The sequence below is a fragment of the Saccopteryx leptura genome, chromosome 2, assembly GCF_036850995.1.
Source record: "Saccopteryx leptura isolate mSacLep1 chromosome 2, mSacLep1_pri_phased_curated, whole genome shotgun sequence".
Taxonomy (NCBI): Eukaryota; Metazoa; Chordata; class Mammalia; order Chiroptera; family Emballonuridae; genus Saccopteryx; species Saccopteryx leptura.
Window position 1 is genome coordinate 378,149,475 of NC_089504.1, and position 20,548 is coordinate 378,170,022.

The 20,548-nt window shown below is 46.8% G+C and overlaps 1 protein-coding gene across 2 annotated transcripts; it reads left to right on the top strand.

Moving 5' to 3' along the window:
- The first annotated feature begins 2,585 nt into the window (after window positions 1-2,585).
- ZNF202 (zinc finger protein 202) lies at window positions 2,586-20,523 on the top strand. 2 transcript variants are annotated; one of them, XM_066365291.1, is made up of 8 exons: window positions 2,589-2,694; window positions 13,524-13,777; window positions 14,706-15,204; window positions 15,873-16,083; window positions 16,429-16,517; window positions 17,446-17,575; window positions 18,039-18,149; window positions 18,676-20,523. In XM_066365291.1, exons 3-8 carry the CDS (start codon window positions 14,803-14,805, stop codon window positions 19,665-19,667), a joined length of 1,935 nt encoding a protein of 644 aa, XP_066221388.1. In that variant the 5' UTR covers window positions 2,589-2,694; window positions 13,524-13,777; window positions 14,706-14,802; the 3' UTR covers window positions 19,668-20,523. The 2 variants fall into 2 exon arrangements, with proteins under 2 accessions (XP_066221387.1, XP_066221388.1); XM_066365290.1 differs by lacking the exon at window positions 13,524-13,777 and having other exon boundaries at window positions 2,586-2,694.
- The last annotated feature ends 25 nt before the right edge of the window (window positions 20,524-20,548 follow it).

Consider the following 20,548-nt stretch of genomic DNA (forward strand, 5'->3'; position numbering starts at 1 on the left):
AAAACTGAAAAAATAAGACAGGTTAATAATTTTAACAATAAATGACCACACAGACATTAATTTAAGAGGAATAAAAGTGTTCCCGGATGGGGACTGAGCCAGGGCCGCTCTGCCTCAGGCCAGCCGGTAGTGTGTGCGTTCTTGACTTCATGCAGGAAAGACTTCACAAGAGTCCAGGTGATTTGGGGAGCACGTCTATTAAACAAAGGAAGGACTTGGGGTAGAAGAAGCAACAGGAGAGCCTAGGTGGTGCTCTGCTTTGGCTCCCTGGAAACATTCTAGGAAAGAAGTGAGCCAAGGTGGGGCTGCTTTGAGCTCCCTGGGAGGTCAGAGCAGAGGGGGTCCTTGAAGACAGGTTCAAGAGGTTAGCCCGGGAGGGGGTGCTGCTGCCCACTGCTCCCCTGGTTGCAAATCTCGTGGGGACCTTCAGACTTCAGGACAAAGGACGTAAACAGAGCCCTGAGAAGGGGCATGGACGTTCCACAGAGCCAGCCCGCACTGGGTCTTTGTTTTGAGAGTTTTTACCTCTCTTCTGCTGGCAAGAGCCTTAGGGGCGGGCCCCAGCAGAACACTCACTAGCTTTCCATGTGCACTTTTAATATGCTGACGCATCAAAATGAGCATATAGGGGAGTTTGGGGTTATTCTTTGATTGCTTTATTGTTCTACCTTTATCTTGGGTCTGGCTGGCTCTAATTGGGTTTTTGTTATTCATCTCCCTAACTTCATCCCCTTGGGTTTGGCTGGGACAAACTGCATTAACGGGGTCTCTGTCTTCTCTCTCCCTGACCAGGGTGATTTAAGCTATTTATTCTCTGGTCAAAGAAGAGAGGAATAAACCACTTGTTCTCAAGTGTCCTGGTTAGGGAAGATAAGGTCTTGCATTTTACTAGCTGGCTATAAATTGGTCAAATTGTTTGGCCTTGTTTAATTATCTTATCCCAGTTTCCCCATTCCACTTGCCCTTGCTTCTTACTATCCTGCTTCAAAAGTACTGCCCAGAGCAAACCGAAGCCATGGCTGCCTTTCCCAGCACAACATTGTCTTCCCTTATACTTCCCTCTTCCTTTCTTCCCCTCCTGAACAAACAAATTTAAAGTGACAGCAAAGATCGAATTACAAGGTCATGGGATAAAGAATTATAGAAAGAAAACACTGAGGATGGGGATGAGGAGAGAGGGCGGCAAAGAGAAGGGTGGAGGTCTTCAAATATTTTATGAGAAAATAAAAGTAACTGGGCCACTGGTGTATGTAGTTGAACTTTAGGAGGGGAGATATTCAAAATTTTTAAGTTTTTGTGGTGATGTTTAGTGTCAACTCTCCTCCCACTTCATCCCTGAGCAACTTTAAGTAAATTTCTACATATTCTTCAATGAAAAAAACCCACTATTAAACATTTGAATGACACAGCTCTCCCTTACCTATCAAGAAATAAATTCAACTTCACTTTTTCTTATCTTCATGTATCCATAGTGTAAACCTGGAGAGGAGACTAGAGGATAAGGCTTTCCAAAGCTTGCCTGGCTACAGACCACTTTTCCCTATGTGTCTTAAACTGGTGACTGCCTGCAGTCTTCTTTAAGGTGTATCTCTAAAGTCATCCTCATTTTTTTTTTAAGTCATCCTCATTTTTATCTTGATCTTATGACTCCATGATATTCACAAAAGCTCAATTTGGGGATAAATTTTTTTTTAAATCTAATTCAAGGAAATCTGAACTATAATACAGGAAAAGTTGGGGATGATTATAGATTTACCATACATTCTCTTGCCTGACCAAGTGGCTCACCATCACTTCAAATTACAATTTTTTCTTGCAAATTTAAATGACTCCAATTATAAATATACCAATAAAACCAAAAGCAATGAGAATCTTGGGTTCAAACACAATGAAGAGATTCCAGCAACGTGTCTCAGGAAAATGAAATGTTTAAGACCTAAAAGGAAGAGAGGGCCCTCCCATGGCACCAGAGGGTGGTGACTTAGGGGGTTGAAGGGACTGAGAGAGCAGAAAGGAAAATGGCAAGTACAAGCAGAAATGCCACTGACGCAATCTCAAAGCAAAGAAATAAACAGAAATGCTCAAAGGAAAATAGAGAACAATGATATCACAACTATTCTCTTACTAGTCGTTTACAAGCAAGTTACCATTCAGCCCCCAGAACAAAGGTATTACTTTGCCCGTTTTAGAACAGGGCACTGGGGTCCAGAGAGGCGACTCTGCAACTGATGATACACGCATGGGCCAGCATTCAAACTGCAAAGTCCTCTCTTCAACCATGTTTTGAGGACAGTTCAAAGGGGGAAAAAAAATCAAGAAAAACGAGTACAGATATAGGCATCATCAGCAAAACAAACAAAAGATCAAAAACAGAAAAACAAAAGAAGGCAGAGAAAAGGGCAGGCAGTCAAACGGGCAGAAGCGATCTGATCTGAGCCGTTTTACTCTAGATGCCGAGACGCTCAGAACCTCAACTCGCGCTAGGAACATAGAGAGAACCAAACCTCCCAATGCCTAGAAAGGCCACAGCGCTGAGGAGGCGGGACGAAGCGCAGCTTCTGGTTCCGGGTGCAAAGGCCCCACGTGTTCCAACCGCCAGGCCCCGCGCAGCTCGGATCCGGTGGCGGTGCCTCGGCCAGGAGTGGGTGAGGGACCTATCGGTTCCGGACAGGAGTCCCCGGAGCTGTCGGAGCAGTGAGTGCTGGCGGGCTGGGCCGGGCCGGGCCGGATGGGGCTACACTGGGCAGCTCAGGGCGAGGAAGACGGGGAGAGGTCGGAGACCCCGCCTCCCCGGGAGCCTGGGAAAGGGCGGTGGCAGTGTAATGGGGAGCCCGAGGCGTGGTGGCCGCCTGTGTGCTGGTGGCCGGAGCAGGACCCTCCGGGGACACGGGTAGCGGTCCGGACGCCTTTCATTGCAGCCACCGCCCTCCGCCCCTGCCGAGGCCTGCAGAGAAAGAGTTCGTCCTTACGTCCATTGCTTCCGCGCCAACTCCCCCCACCCCCCAACCGAGGGAGGAGTGCTCTGGGCCCTTTGACTTTCCCAGCGCTTTTTTCACCCCGCCTCTGAAATTACTCAGGAACCACCCCCTCATTCTCCCTGCCTGGGCGAGCCCGACTCAACACCACTAACTCCCTTGTGCAACATATACGCAGAAATACTCCCCTATGATCATAGTAGGCCTGTGGCTCTTCACCTGCTGGGTGACAGACCCCGAGCTGCCCCTCACGCCAGTGGTTGCATTTCCACTTGCAGCTTTCCTCGTCCGACTCCTAACAGCCCGTTTTGGTACTTCATATCACCACTGTTACTCCCAGCAGGAGTGCACGGCCCCTGCTTTTTCTTGGGTTGGACGAAAAGTTTGGGAGTGTGTGTGGCATGACATGCTGTGTTCTTTCACAAAGATGTCAGACCAATTTTTGTTTTCTGGACATTGGATGTTCTCGTCTCCTAGGCGCTCTGATAACCCCTGTCTGCCTTGGTTCCTGCCCTGACCTTCCCAACGGTGGACTCTTTGCCCTGGTCTTCCATGGCCCTGGTCCTGGGGAGCAGTGCCACACCCAGGCTCTCACTTGGAGGCCAGGCTTAGAGCTTATGCTTCACTGTCTATACTCTGCAGGGGACACCCAGGGCAGCCATGCTCAAGCTACAAGGAATGCTAGTGGAGACCCTTGTCCCTCTTCCTAACTTCTCTTCCAAGCCACCGCATTCATGAGCCTTGATCCAGAAAGCCACTTCAGAATGGCAGTGCGGTAGCCATGGGAGGCCTGTTATGGAGAAGTGTGTGGCAACGAGCACTTAGGATTTGTGGCTGTGTGTCTTGAGTAACTTCCTGATTTTACTAGGTTGTATAAGAAGGTGGTGGGTTTGGAAGGAGGAGGGGAATTTTTCCTCCTAGGTCCAAACACCTGGGATTTATAATCTTTATACCTTTCTCCTTTGTCTATACCCTTTTGCTCTCTTTCTGTGTAGTACATTGCAATAGACAGTCATGCCAGGGGCACAGCAAGGTTTACTCTGATGTGAGGGGTCTTGGGCATTACGAACTGTGCAGGTGAGGTAAGTTACAGGTATACAACATGTTTTTTCCAGTTAATTTGACACAGGCATAAAACATATAACAATCCTAGATGCTTTCTACTTTTATAAACTCTCCTTTAATTTGGCCAACACTGGAGAAGCTGGATTCTTTCTGCTGGAACCTCAGATTTACTTTCTTTGCCTTAGGCACCTGGAGAACTTGTTAAACACTGATTGCAGGGGCCACCCCTAGAGTTTATGATAATAGGTCTGGGCTGGAGCTTACATTTCTAACAGGTTCTTAGGTGCTGGTGCTGCTGGTCTGGGTTTCTCATGCTGAGAACCACTGCCTTTGGCCAGACATCTTCACATAAACATTGCGGTGGTTTCTGGATCAAAAGACCTATGTGTGAGTACTTCTGTGCCGGAAGCTAGTAATATGATCTTGTGTGGGTAATTCAACCACTTAGGTCTTGGTTGTTTCGTTTGTAGAATTAAGAAAGTGTACTTTACAACACTTCTGAATGCTACATTATCTTACACCAAATTGAAGATGAAATATTGTTTCTTTCTCTTAATTTTCTTATTTCTCTTGAAAGGAACTTCCATTTTGATCATCGAGTTTATCCCATATACTAGGTTTTTGCTGTGACTCCCTAGTATGTAAAGTCCCTGCTATTTCTTAACTATATACTGATTTTTTTAAGGTCTGTGTCTGCTTTTTTTATGTTTCTCTGCTTATCACCTTGAATTGTGTGGGACTCACAACTGATGGTCAGTTGAGGCTTGGCGAGCTTTGGGCAAAGCCAGGTATGGAATGAATGAACTCCATCCCCTGTCCTCCTGCCCCCTTGAAGCTTTTCCCCCACTAATCCTATGCCCCATAGTAAAGCAGTATGTGAGTATGCCACATGGTTCCCCCAGGTCGGAGATTGGAATATGTGCTATTGCTGAATACCTAGAACTGTTGCTGTGAGTGGTTTATTGCTCAGCAGCCCTGGCATCCATTGATGATGAATTGCAGTGTCTATATCCCAGATTGGAAGAGAAACAGCTTAATTAAATTCAACACACATTTATTGAGCACCTTTTCTACCAAGCCTTTGGCAAAGTTTTAGGCACTGGAAATATGAAAATGAATAAGGAGGTCGTTGCTCTCAGGGGCAGTGCTCACAGTGGGACAAAAAGATGCTGAACGGTGCCTACAGCAAGAGTGGCATTTTGGGATTACTTCTGCTTTGGACCATGATTTAGTCTGCAGTGAAAACCTGATACTTGTCAGTCTTCTGGTCCAGCCAGCATGGGCACCACCCTTTATCATCTCCTATGCCTGTGAGCCTTGTCAAAGCCAAAAAGAAAGTCATCTAGTTACAGAGCATGCAGTATCCTGGCTAGAATATTAATTACAAAACTAAAAACCTAGTAAATCACTTTTGAATTGACTCTTCTGCACTATCTATATTTATGCCTCAGGTCAGGCTGTATTTATAATATCCTGATATATTATATTAAACAATGGTTCCTCTGAGTGTTTGGCAATGAATTGATCATGTTCATTGTAGAACTTTATTAGGTACAGCTAGTTTAACTCTGCCAAATGAAAACCGCTGCCCTTTTCAGGATGGGAGTCAGGTTTGATGATTGACCTTTTCCTACTTCAGATTAGTTTGGGTTTTGTTTTCACCTGGGACATTTAGATGCCTTCTTTATATGGGCCATTAACCTCCCCTGGGTTGTACCCTCACTTAAGGTTTAAAAAGCCTAGCTTTATGTTGGAGATGAACTAATATGATCAAGATGGCCACACATTTAATTCCAGACGCTTGAAATTTTTATTTGGCCTCTAGCCTGCTTCAGCCCTGAAATGAATCCCTCTCGCCAGCCTAGGCTAATACATTAGGACCCCAATACTCAATAAAGAGGCCACAGATCCTTGTTCCTCTCAAAACGCCTCCTTTATCTCCATCAAAAAGCTGAATGGTTTCTCAAAAGATGATCCAGCTCTCTGCCTTTCGGTAGAGAATAATCCCCATTTCCAAGATGAACCCATATATTTAGGAGGTAGAACATAGGTCATCTACCTGCAAGGCAGAACTATCAACTGTTCAACCTCTTGGGCCTTTGTTGCATGCCTGTAGCAAACATTTTAAGTGAAAAATAAATGAGTTATGATTTTACAGCTTTATTTTACATTTAATGTTTACATTTATTCTCAATGACATTTTAATACCCATTTACACTTTGATCTTAACCACAGTGTCTACAAAGTTTCAGTGTGGAAGATATTTATAGCTGAACCCTCACTGACTTCTGACTTTGTGGTACTTATTGGCCTCTGTATTTTTCCTGTCTGCCCTTTCTCCTCACCATATTCTGTTTCTTTGAACCCTACTGTAATAAGCTTTGAGCCATCTCTTGGTGCTATGCAAATATTTATTTTATGTTGAATCTAATTAAGGAGGAAAAAATTTTAAGTGACCAAGACTAAATATAATATATTCATTTGGCAGGAGAGAGAGAGAAAGGGAAAGAGATGAGAAGCATCAACTCGTAGTTGCATCATTTTAGTTGTTCATTGACTGCTTCTCATATGTGCCTTGATGGCAGTGGCAGCCGAGCCAGTGACCAAGGGATCATATCAGTGATCCCACGCTCAAATCAGACACCTTGCTTAATCCAGCAACCTTGGGGTTTTGAACCTGGAACCTTAGCATCACAGGTTGATGCTCTATTCACTGTGCCACCACAGGCCAGACAAAAATAATTTTTTTTTTTTTTTTTACAGAGAGAGAGATAGTCAGGGACAGACAGACAGGAACGGGGAGAGATGAGAAGCATCAATCATCAGTTTTCGTACGGACACCTCAGTTATTCATTGATTGCTTTCTCACGTGCCTTGATCACGGGCCTTCAGCAGACCGAGTAACCCCTTGCTCAAGCCAGCGACCTTGGGTCCAAGCTGGTGAGCTTCTGCTCAAACCAGATGAGCCCGCGCTCAAGCTGGCGACCCCGGGGTCTCGAACCTGGGTCCTCTGCCTCCCAGTCTGACGCTCTATCCACTGTGCCACCGCCTGGTCAGGCAAAAATAATTTTAAAAAACTTTTTAAACATAGTTTGAAGCATACTGATCATGATGTGTTTGAAAGCATCCCCTTTTATGTCTTTGCCTTCTGAGTTCAGTTTTCAAGGGACTTCTCGGTTGTAGCACTGACTGTGTGCCTCACATCACCTCCTCCCAGTTACAGGGAGAAAGGGGACTGTGATATTGATAAGGGGAAGCATTGCTAATTTGGTTTGGCAGGATTTAATGTAACTGCTTATTATTAAAATCAATTTAAATCCTGTCTTTAAGTTTCCAGGCCTTGGAAAAGGATCGTATTTAATCTTAGCTTATAAATGACTTCAAAACAAGAACTTTTACTTTGGTTTAACAGTTTACAGTGAACAGATTGAAATTTTTCCTGTAGGCCCTGACCGGTTGGCTCAGCGGTAGAGCGTCGGCCTGGCGTGCGGGGGACCCGGGTTCGATTCCTGGCCAGGGCACACAGGAGAAGCGCCCATCTGCTTCTCCACCCCTCCCCCTCTCCTTCCTCTCTGTCTCTCTCTTCCCCTCCCACAGCCGAGGCTCCATTGGAGCAAAGATGGCCCGGGCGCTGGGGATGGCTCCTTGGCCTCTGCCCCAGGCGCTAGAGTGGCTCTGGTCGCGGCAGAGCGATGCCCCGGAGGGGCAGAGCATCGCCCCCTGGTGGGCAGAGCATCGCCCCTGGTGGGCGTGCCGGGTGGATCCCGGTCGGGTGCATGCGGGAGTCTGTCTGACTGTCTCTCCCTGTTTCCAGCTTCAGAAAAATAAAAAAAGAAATAAGAAAAGAAATTTTTCCTGTAGATTTAATTTTTTTTTGTAGTTATGCTGGAATAATGGACTGTTTGCATATTTATTATTTAAATCTTGCCTCCATCCCAAAAGGATTTAAAGCAAGTTGAAAAAAAAAAATGAACAAAATGTATTATCTGCCTTATGCCAGGCTCTGTGCTGAGTGAGTCTGTGTTACTTCATATACTCCTTGGAACAACCCTGTGAAGCAGTAGGAGCCACAGTTTGAAGATGCGCCTGAGACTTAGGTAGTGTCAGGTGGTTGATGAGTGCGGAGAGCGACACAACCCAGGGCTCCAAAGCTCGGATAAACATTTGTATATAGGACAGTGAACATAAAGGATTTTTTCCAGTAGAAGGATCGAAATGGGATAATCTTTAATTTTAAAGAACAACACAGTGTTGGAAAAGGGAAGTTAACAATTTTTATTAGTTAATTTCTATTCCAGGGTAATGAGAGGAGCTTTTGCAACGACCCCATCAACAGTTAGTCAAATTTCTAGGTTATGGGCTCACATTAATGTAAAAGATAAGAATGGAGACTGAGGCCCTGGCCGGTTGGTTCAGTGGTAGAGCGTCGGCCTGGCGTGCAAAAGTCCCGGGTTCAATTCCCAGCCAGGGCACACAGGAGAAGCGCCCATCTGCTTCTCCACCCCTCCCCCTCTCCTTCCTCTCTGTCTCTCTCTTCTCCTCCTGCAGCCGAGGCTCCATTGGAGCAAAGTTGGCCCGGGCGCTGGGGATGGCTCTGTGGCCTCAGCCCCAGGCACTAGAGTGGCTCTAGTCACAACAGAGCGACGCCCCAGAGGGGCAGAGCATCGCCCCCTGGTGGGCGTGCCAGGTGGATCCCGGTCGGGCGCATGCGGGAGTCTGTCTGTCTATCCCCGTTTCCAGCTTCAGAAAAATACACAAAAAAAAAAGAATGAAGACTGAGCCCTGGCCGGATGGCTCGGTTGGTTAGAGCATCGTCCCGAAGCACAAAGGCTGTGGGTTCAATCCCCAGTCAGGGCACAAATAGGAACAAATCAGTGCTCCTGTCTGTCTGTCTTTCTCTATCCCTTCCTCTTTCTCTCTTTCTTCCTCTCTTCCTTTCTCCCTCTCTTCTCACCCTCTTCCCTCCCTCCCTCTCTCACTGAAATCAATAAATTAAATTTAAAAATAAAAAAAGATGGAGACCGGAAAGAATATAGATGTCTAAATATGATCATTTAAATTTGATGATCACTGTTTTCTTCAGAAAATGAATTACTTGCTAGTAAATAGGTCACCATAGATACTTTATTAATGCAAACTTTGTCATTTAGGCTCCTCGGGTACTAACATTTTAAGGTAGAGAACCGGATGTGCTTTCATTGCCTGCACTCTTCCGTTCTCACCAGTAGGATTTTGAGGGTCTTCACAAGCCCATGACATGTTCAGATTATGTTGGCTGTCTCATGAAACCCCCACAGTGCGCCAGTTTCTCGGGGACCTGGGGCTGGACGGTACATCTTTGGGTACCCAATCCAGCACTCTTCCCACAGCACCTCCTGCTCCTCCCCATCTCTCGCCCAGCCAAGAACTCCTCTTCTTCCTTCTTCGTTCTGATGCCGGTGGTCTGTTTGCCTTCATCTCGTTTTCTTAGACCACCAAAGGAAATAGAAACAAGCGTTGGAAATCTCAGTCATGATCCTGAAGTGCATTGGAAAATGGCAGTTTTTACATGACACATTTTTTTTCCTTTGGAAAGCAAAGCCCTGTGGGAGCAGAACCTTTGTCAGTGCAGACTTTATGGCAGGGGTCCCCAAACTACGGCCCGCGGGCCGCATGCGGCCCCCTGAGGCCATTTATCCGGCCCCCACCGCACTTCCGGAAGGGGCACCTCTTTCATTGGTGGTCAGTGAGAGAACCATAGTTCCCATTGAAATACTGGTCAGTTTGTTGATTTAAATTTACTTGTTCTTTATTTAAAATATTGTATTTGTTCCTGTTCTGTTTTTTTTACTTTAAAATAAGTTATGTGCAGTGTGCATAGGGATTTGTTCATAGTTTTTTTTATAGTCCAGCCCTCCAACGGTCTGAGGGACAGTGAACTGGCCCCCTGTGTAAAAAGTTTGGGGACCCCTGCTTTATGGAATCCATAGTAAGGAATCTCTTGTTGCGGCTGCAACAAGAAAACAGTAAGGGTTTCTTGTTCGTTGCACTGGGTGTGGGTTCTCGGGTTTTAAGGTAACAGTGGTCCCTTCCTGAAGCCATAAAGCCCTATGTATCAAGTGCATCTTCTCTCCCTGCTTTGCAAAAATGGAGGGGCGTATGAATCTTTGTGTGGATAAATAATCATTATTGTAGCTATATTAAACTACTGGGTGTCTGGTTTTGTGCTTATTAAAGTTGACTTAAATCCTCAAAGGAAAAAAATTTTCCCTAAATGCACAGCCTTGTGTGACTTCCATTTGGATTACCCCAGGGCAACCTGAGGATGCCTTTTGATGAGATGGGGTTTCGGCACGTTAGGATCCACTAACAGTATCCTGTTTTACTCACAATCCAAGCAGTACATGGTATTTCCTTATTTATTCCTTTGTCCAGCGTGCAGTTTGCTGGATAAATGAAGAATTAGTAAGATATGGTATCTATCCTTCCAGAGAAAAAGACTTAAAAACTTAAGCAATGATCTGTGTTTGAGTGCCTGTTGTATGACAGATGGTGGCCTGGGTGCGTTTTGTCCCTGTCCTCAGAGCTTTGCAGTCTGGTGAGTTAAACAGCAAAGAGCAATTTTACCACACAAAAAATAAAGAGATGTGTGTGCTGGGATGTGGGATGGTGCCAGTTACCGGAAGGATGAGTAGAGCTAACCAGGTAAAGAGAGCAGAGAAAGATAGTTCAGAAGGCAGCATGTGAAGCATCTTGGAGTCCAGTGACAAGAGAGAACAGTGCTTTCAAGCAGAGCCATTCAATAGGAATGGCAGTCGTGGGAGAGACAGGTGGGTAGGGGCTGGGCCTTGAGGGCTTTGAGAATCAACTCCCAAGAAGTTTAAATTTTATTTTATGGACAATGTGAAGCCATTGGTTGGTTTTTTGTGTCTTAGAAAGGTCACCACTCTGGCCTTCCTACAATATTGCAGGTGCAGTGTCAAGGGGGCTCCTGCCCATTATTAAATCCCTGCACCCACTTGCCCCACCCCACAAAAAAACTGAAAGTAAATGGATAGGTTCCAGAAGTAACAACTAGACAAGTGCAAGCTGGCTCCACCACAGCCAGAGGAGATTTCACACCAAAGAAAGGCTCTGGGATTTGGGTTCTCACACCTGTGCTCCAAGAAGGTGTGAATTGGGGAACTGGTGGGGGTGGGGGAGGCACATGGAATTGAACCATCTGACAGCTTGGAACCTCGAAGAGCTGCCCCACCATGGAAATCTGTCTGGTGGTCAGTCAGAAGGGTCAGGAAGTGGGCCTCCATAACCTTGGGTACGGCAAACATCACTCACAGGCACAGGCCTGAGTGATGCCAGAATAATTCAGGAACATTCTGTGAAATTAATGCAAAAACTAATTCAAGATCATTGAAACTAGTAATTTTTTCAAGTAGAAGCATTTAATTCTATTCAAAGAGTTTACTTTTATAACCTAGGGCAGTGGTCCCCATCCCCCAGGCGCGTACTGGTACTGGTCCGTGGGCCATTTGGTACCGGTCCACAGAGAAAGAATAAATAACTTACATTATTTCCATTTTATTTATATTTAAGTCTGAATGATGTTTTATTTTTTAAAAATGACCAGATTCCCTCTGTTACATCCGTCTAAAACTCACTCTTGACGCTTGTCTCGGTCAGATATATTTATCCATCCCACCCTAAAGGCCGGTCCGTGAAAATACTTTCTGACATTAAACTGGTCCGTGGCCCAAATAAGGTTGGGGACCACTGGTCTAGGGCACTCGGAGCTCCCAAAGTAAAAACAATCTCATTGAAAACGGGTATGAAATTTTAAAAATTATAAGCCACTTGAGAAAATAAATCACACCATGAGGTAGAGACAGCAGATTCAATAGGTAGGAAAGTTAGCATATGAAGATCTAGAGATATGGTCTAAAACAGTATGAAAGTGTGTAGTAAATATTTTAGGAAGAGCAATACAATATATAGATGATAAAAATATGCTCATTGAAATTAAATTCATTTTGATGGGCAACAGAACATTAGCTCAGCTGTAAGAGTGGATTGATAACCTTGAAGGTGGATCTGAGGCAGTTCTATTGAAGCACAAAAAGACTGAAAAATGAATTCTTCTGGTTCTTGTGGAGTCTGCGGCTTGGTCTGGAGGGGCAGGGGCAGAAAGGCCAGTGGTAGAATTTGCACCAACTCGTTCATTCAGCATTTGAGTACCGGTTGTATATCAGTGTGGTGTAGGAGCTGAGGATGTTGTCATTTTCTGAAGGATTCTATTAATGCCTTTTAGTGTGTCATAATGGCTTGACCATGGGACTGGCAGCTGCAATGAGATGGTTGAATTTGAAAGACATTTAGATGGGAGAATTAACAAGATGGGGTGAATAAAAGAGTAGGAACATAATAAAGGAAGAGGCTGACTCTTCCTGTTAAAGTAGGAAGAACATTTCAAAGTGGAGGTTTATCATTTAAATGCATTTTTTGTGCACTTTATTATAGGTGATTGATGGAAAACATAGCCCCTAATATGAAGACCTTTCACAGGAAAGGTAAAGAATGGCTGTGTGATATTATAGATACTGTGAGAGAGATGTGCCCAGGTTATTATAGAAGCAAAGTGATTTCTAACTGTGTCTAAGGATGGGGTAATGGGATCGAAGAAAACATCTATCTCAGGACATGGAGCCTGAGCTATCTTGAAAGATAAGTAAAGTCTAACCTAAATAAAGGATAGAGTTTACAGAAGCAACATGTTCAAAAGCCAAAGAACTTAGGGCTTTGGTGTGCTGCGCGCACGCACGTGTGTGTGTAATGACTGGAGAGTAGGGCAAAGGCAATAAGGTGACAATCAGCATAATATATGATACTTAGAAGTTTGTATTTCACTTACAAGACAAGAAGGAGTGATTGAGGGTCCTCAATAGGGACCAGATTTGCCAAGAGCACTCCTGTGACCTGGTAACTTGAAGGTAACAAATCTGGAGGCAGGTAGCTCACATTTGGGAGCAGTTTCAGTAATCCAGATGTGAACTGCTAAGGACCTAACCTGCAAATGATGGGAATGAAGAAGAGGGGGCCTGTCTAGAAGAAATAGGAACACCATGCAGCACTGTGGGTGGGCTGTGCGCGTTGTGAGCAGAAGGAACAGCCTTCATGCAAGCACGGAGGCCTGAAGGACACCCTGGTGTAGGGAGGTCGGCCGTGCATGCGTTACAGCAGGTAATGCAGAAGAAGTGCGTAGGGAAGCAGAACAAATAGATTGAAGGCTGATTGGGAAGAGCTTCGTGTGGCATGCAGAGGATTTTGAAATTGATCTAACAGTAAGAAATTTTTTAAATGTTGAGTGATGCCAGTGGAACTATAATTTAGAAACATATAAAAAAGTTAACATTGGGCTACCATCAATCTTCTAAGCACTGCACAGGTAGTAATACATTTAATCCTCATAGTAACTGTTAGGTGAATTTCATTATTGCCTCCATTCTATAGATGGGGGAACCAGGAATAAAGAGAATGGATGCGAACCTGCCCGTGGCCTCATACCTAGTGAACAACAGATCCAGTATTCAAACTCTAGCAGCTGACTCCAGGACTCACTCTTAACCTTACACATCCTGGGTGTTTCTCGACCAAGATGCACATCAGAGCCACACATAGCCTTTCTAAAGATACTGTTGCCTAGATTGACTGAATGAGCATGTCCAGGAGAATGGTGTGTGATACTATTTCACAAAGCTCCGCAGGTAATTCTGTAGCACAGTGCTCACAGTTGAGTAGTCCCAGGATCCCAGCTAGGGAGTTAGGCAGGGGTGCAGGCATCTCTGGGTGCAGGGCCCAAATTAAAGTTGTCTGTGGGGAAAGAGAGGAGGAAACAGATTGAGAGGCTTAAGAGGGAGAATCGGTTTAATGAGCTGTAAGCAATGGAGAAGAATCAAAGTTGAATCCAAGGATCACAAAGTTACATCTTGACTTAACGAGTGATGATACAGCCAAGATAGGATTCCAGGAAGAGGAGAGGGTTTGGGAAAGAATAACAAATTCAGTCTTGAACACTTGGGTTTGAGTGCCTGTAGGTCATCCAACTAAAGATGTCGTAACGAGGAAAGTTGCATTTTGGAGTGCCTATATACCAACCACTGTAAGCAGCTTTCCTGTTAATTCATACAGTCTCCCATCAGATCTCTGAGAAGTCCCACATTACAGAGGACATTAATACTGGGCATGGTATGATTCAGTTCAAAGTGAACTTCGATAAGGCCTTCGCTGTCTGTTTCAGCCACGGCCCTCTGCCTGAGAATAAATATCCTAGTGTGTATGTAAATGTGCTTGTGTAAAACAGACCTTAGTCCCTGCCACAGCTTTTAGCAGGTGATTATTAGTACCCTTACTCTTGGGCATTCTCCTTTTAGGTTCACAAGTCTCAGGAAGTAGAAACGCTGTATTTTTCTATGGGGTGTGAACCTTGCCTGGGAAAAGGGGTGGGGGACATCCCTTCAGGCATCGTCATCCTGTAATCTGGATATTTTTAAGTCTGTGGTTATAGAGATTAAGGGAAGGGGATTTGATAGTTTGAGGAAGCGTTATATGTATACAAGACTGATTAAACTCAGAACTGCTATCCTTGTGTATGATTTCATACTAATACTGTTTGTCTCTACTTTTCTTACCCAGGTCCCTTGGGAGAAACTCCTCGAGGTGCCCAGGCTGAGACTGGGGGGGAATGACAGTGTGAGCTGTAGATGGTGTGAGACCACCCCAGAGCCAGAGAATGGCTACTGCCTTGGAACCAGAGGACCAGGATCTTTGGGAAGAAGAGGGGATTCTAATGGTGAAATTGGAAGATGATTTCACCTGTAGGCCAGAATCTGTCTTACAGAGGGATGACCCCGTGCTTGAGACCTCGCACCAGAACTTCCGACGCTTTCGCTACCAGGAGGCAGCAAGCCCTCGGGAAGCTCTCGTTCGACTCCGAGAACTTTGCCATCAGTGGCTGAGGCCAGAGAGGCGGACAAAGGAGCAGATCCTAGAGCTGCTTGTGCTGGAGCAATTCCTCACTGTCCTGCCGGGAGACCTGCAGAGCTGGGTGCGGGGCCAGCGGCCAGAGAGTGGCGAGGAGGCAGTGACGCTGGTGGAGGGTTTGCAGAAACAACCCAGGAGACCAAGGCGGTGGGTGAGGAGGGGGAGTCCTGACTTGTGTGATGTGGAGGGGGCTACTTGCTGGATGCATGGATTTGGGATTAGGGCTTACAGGGCCCCATAGATCACCCTTTAAATGTTATTGGCTCTACCCTTGGGTGGTGCCTAGATCCATAAGCCCCATGGGGCAGAAGTGGTGTCTGTGTGTGAGTGTGACTTTCTGGTTTTTCGAAATTGCCCAAGGACTATCTTACGGGCCTCAGTCACCCCAGGGTCACCAGGCTTCAGTTTTCCTTTCTTTGGCTATTGAATCTCCAATTTCTGGGGAGGAAGGTTTTGTCACTTCCTCAAAGGTTGTCACAAACCATCAGCCACAGAGTCCCCGCTCGGGACAATAAGAGCAGCAAAGGAGGTGCTGCAGGTGGGACAGGTGGACGCGGGAAGGAGAGGGCCTCCAAGCCTGGTTGGCGGGGCCTGGTTGGCGGGGTAAGGGGACGGGGCAGTGTCCGACTGTCCCCTGCCTTGTTCTGGTGAGGACGATGTTCAGCTGTCCTGCTTGCGCCAGTGGGACTGGAGCGTCCCCTCTTCACCTAGGCCCCTCTGGGAGTTTCTCTTTTGGCAGCTTCTCCTAAAATAAGCCCTGATGACAACCACGACTTTCCTCCTGACTCCATGGTGACTGGAAGTTGGAATTATTCCCAGGTGACTGTCCATGTTCATGGCCAGGAGGTCCTGTCCGAGGAGACAGTGCATCCAGGAGCAGAGGCTGAGTCACCTAGTGAGCTGCAGGATCCCGCGCAGACCCTGACCCCCGAGCAGCCCCGTGAGGAGAGGACTCAGAGCCCAGATCTGGGGGCACCAGAGGAGCAGAGCCTGTGCCAGCAATTGGAGTTCCAGCCCCTGCAGGAGCGCGGTGGGGAGCCTCAGCGGAAGGCGGGCTCTGGGCAGAGTGCGGGGAGGGGGAGATTTCTCCTGTGCCAGCGAGGCGGCAGATCCTATAGGAGTAACTCACAGAGTCCAGGGTGTCGAGAGCAGACAGGACTAGCTGGAGTTCCCTATAAACAGGGCTGAGCTTGGAGAGCAGTCTTGGTGGTTCTCTTGGCATCTGGTAATGTTATAGGTAGTGGTGCTGGGATGGTTTGAGCTGACCTTAGACCACCAAAGATCCCCTTCCCACCAGAAGTGACGGGGATGCCAGGCTCCTTGCCAATTGCAGGGTGTGCCGCGTGTGCTGATCTCTGCCATGTTTCCTTTGTAGAGGTCCCAGTGCCCCAGGACCCCGGCCTTCCTGAGGAGAGGGATGCTGGAAACCCAGAGGTGGTGGCCCTGCTCACTGCTCTGTCACAGGTGCACGCTCCTTTCCCTCTGTTCCACGGAGAATTGGAAGAGCTGTGAGGTGTTAGTCTCGTACTCAGCGGGTCAGACATAAGATACTCCACTCCTGTCGGTGCAGGATCTCAGTACTTTACCTATCTGTAATGGGGGGGGGGGGGGGGGATTGCCATCTAATGAGCTGAATTATAATATAGAAGTCCCAGTTGGATCTGTAGGCTCCAAAACCTCTTCATTTGCCACTGACCTGGCAGAAGGCAATTATTTTGTGATGCTCCAGTACAACTTTGGAGTTGTTGAAGGTTTGTTTTAGTTTTTAGAATAAATTTGATAGCCACTTGAGCCATTTGTCAGGATGACTGACAGCTGCTGAAATGACTTCTGAAGCTGCACGGTGTGCTCCTCTGGACAGTTCAGTCAGGCCACAACATTTACTGAGATTGACCGTAGTCAGAGCCCAGAAGCTAAGCTGTGTGGCTGGAGGGAAAGGACTGGCTTGATCCATGTCTTTAGACTGAGTCTAGCTGAAGAAACAAGTCCTGTTGTGTTCTGTAAACTTTGTAAGTGACCAGGGTGATCGGAGAAGGGCATTAGGGAAAGCTTTCTAGAAAAGATGGCTTAGGACTATTACGGAAATGTTTTATTAAAGCATCAAATAGGGAGTTGATGGCTTTTAAGACTGTCTTGATGTTTAAACAGTATTCTCAGAAAGAAGCAGCATTTAGTTGAGAAAGAAAGTGAGTCTGGAGAGATGGCGGCCCCAGGTGAAGGACAGTCGGGAAGCAGTGATGGGGGAATGTGTTTGCTGACGGAGCCGAGGATCCCATCTGAGTTCCCTTGGTCTCCCGAGTGCATTCCATCTGTACCAGGACCCTCATTCCAGGAACAAGGCGGGAGGCTCTCCGAGGCATCACAGTTTAATTGACTCCCTCTCACCTTTCAGGGGTTGGTGACGTTCAAGGATGTGACAGTTTGCTTCTCTCAGGACCAGTGGAGTGATCTGGACCCAACACAGAAAGAGTTCTATGGAGAGTATGTCTTGGAAGAAGACTGTGGAATTGTGGTCTCCTTGTGTAAGGCATTTCAAGTGTTTCTGGAATGTTCTGAGCACAGAGCTCTTTGTCCTGTTGGAAATTCTGGGGGTCTTAGAGCTTAGACTATATGTACTACACTGTTCTTATGCCTCCCTACCAGTGAGATTGAAGGATTAGCTGAGGAAGGTAATACCACGTTCAAGGAAAGAGAAGGTGCTTAGAAAGTGGTTAGAAAAGTCTAATAAGAAAATAAAGTAATATATCTCCTTTAGTATATTTGAGATAAGCATGAGTTTTGAAACAAAAGTTGGAGATCATCTACTTGTTTGAATATGGGCAAAGCGTTTACAGCTGTTAGTTACCGAGCGTGGGTGAAAGGCAGAGACACGGACTGGGCTGGAGGTGCCAGGTAAAGAGACCACAGACTTGATTGGCCCGGCTGATCTGCTTCTAGTAGGGGAGCTGCTGAACCAGTCCTAACGTCCTGTTGTCCCTTTCACAGCGTTTCCCATCCCCAGGCTGGAAGAGGTCCCCCACGTTAGAGAGGAAGAGCCTTTGGTTCCAGATACCCTAGAGCCCCAGGAGCCAGAGATCCTGAGCTTCACCTACACAGGTGAGGGCCGACGGAAGGAACCTCCCCCCAGGCTGGCGGTTCCTCTGTCAGCACGTCTGTCTGGGCGCCCCTCAGTGGTTCTTACGGCACATCGGGCATTGCTGCCGGCTCCCTCCACATGCCAGCGCCTTCTGTCTTCCTCTGCTTACCCGTCCCGTTATGTGTTTGGGGTATATGTAATACAAAATGGTGAAAGAAAAACCAGAACTTGTGGAATTGCAGCTGTACCATCACTAAGAGGTTCACTTAAACTCTGGATCCTCAGTCTCCACATTTGTAAAATGGGGATAATGTTATTTGTCCAAATTAAGGCTTACTTGACAGCTTGAGATAACAAGAAAGTGCCTGGCATGTGATGGGCATTCAGACAACTGATTGTTTCCTTTCTTCCCAACCTCTCCAGTTATGAGATACGGGCTTCTCACTGTGCTTCGTCCCTCCCAGAACTCTGTTTGTAAATCCCCCCTACTGTGTAGAGGGCGTCATTACCTCTCTCATTTTTCCTTTTCTCTTACACTGTCTTCAGGAGAAAGGAGTGAAGATGAGGAAGAGTTTCTGGAGCAAGATCTGAGTTTAGAGGATCTACATGCCTCTGTTTTAGGAGATCCAGAAATCCACCAGACTCCAGATTGGGAAATAGTCTTTGAAGACGATCCAGATGGACCTAATGAGAGAAGATTTGGTACAGATATTTCTCAAATGAATAGTTTCACGAGTATTCAGGAAACCATAGCTGCCCCCTCCCTGTTAGGGAGGCATCATGAGTGCTCTGTATGTGGGAAAAGTTTCACCTGCAACTCCCACCTTGTTAGACATCTGAGAACTCACACAGGAGAGAAGCCCTATAAATGTATGGAGTGTGGAAAAAGTTACACGCGGAGCTCACATCTTGCCAGGCACCAAAAGGTTCACAAACTAGGCAATGCTTATAAATTTCCCCTAAACCGGAAGAATTTGAATGTAACGTCCGCTGCAGTCCCAGCTCAGAAAGCTCCAGCTGTCGAGAAGCCCTATAGATGTGAGGATTGTGGCAAACACTTCCGCTGGACTTCTGATCTTGTTAGGCATCAGAGGACACACACTGGAGAAAAGCCCTTCTTCTGTACTATTTGTGGCAAAAGCTTCAGCCAGAAATCCGTGCTAACAACGCACCAAAGAATCCACCTTGGAGGCAGGCCCTACCTGTGTGGGGAGTGCGGAGAGGACTTCAGTGACCACCGGCGGTACCTGGCCCACCGGAAGACACACGCTGCCGAGGAGGTCTATCTCTGTAGCGAGTGTGGGCACTGCTTCAACCATGGTGCTGCGTTTGCTAAGCACCTAAGGGGACATGCCTCCGTGAGGCCCTGCCGATGCAATGAATGTGGGAAAAGCTTCAACCGGAGGGACCACCTCGTCCGGCATCAGAGAACACACACTGGCGAGAAACCGTTCACGTGCCCTACCTGTGGGAAGAGCTTCAGCAGAGGCTATCACTTAATCAGGCATCAGAGGACCCACTCAGACAAGACCTCCTAGCGGGGACCCCGTGTTAGGAGATCTGCATTCAGCCCCGACCCCAGGATGGGGTGGTGGAGGCCTTCTGGATGTTCTGGGGAGGTCTCTTCCAAGGAGTCTCCCTGGCTTGCCCAGATGGGTGTAACTTCTTTCCACACGTAAACTCCCCTGGGCAGAACCTCTCAACTTTCTTCTCTGTAAGCTCTTTAGCCTAAATTACAAGCTGAGTTGAGGCTTCTCCTTGATGGAGGGCTCCTGCTTCAGCCTCACGGGTGTGGAGTAGGAGAATTAGAAGACTGAGAGGTGGTGGTTCGATTTCCCTAAAAACAGGCTGTTAACTATCCTAAAGACTACTCAACAGCCTCAAATTTAAAGTTGCCCAGGGACAACCCCTTAGGTTCAGTAAGGGACCAGCCTGTAGGACTCAGTCCTTACTGGGCTCAGATCTCAAAGCACACAGCCCTGGACTCCAAGCCGGATACTTGCGTCCTGATGGCTTTGCCACACACGGCAGGATAACTACACATCTCACTGATGCACTTCCTTACCAGGCACTTTCCTTGGTCACTGGGGAGAGATGGGAGAAGTGTGTGATGGGCAAAAGCCTTAAAGCTGCTTCACGTGGACCTTGGCAGGGTGCTCCCTCCCCCTTGTCATAGTGACACCAGGTGCCAGACACTGCTAAGGAGGAGGACCTCTTCAGAGGCCTCTTCCTTGTGGTTATTTTTTCCTTCCTGTTCGAATCCTCATGCTGTTAGCCTTCCTACTGTTCTGCCCATCTCTTGGTTTTGTCCCTAGCACTTTCTCTACTACAAGTGGGATGTAGCCTTTGGGTGCCAGGGATTTAGTAAAGCATAATTAAGTCATAATGAAAACATTTCCATTCCCACGTACGCACAAGC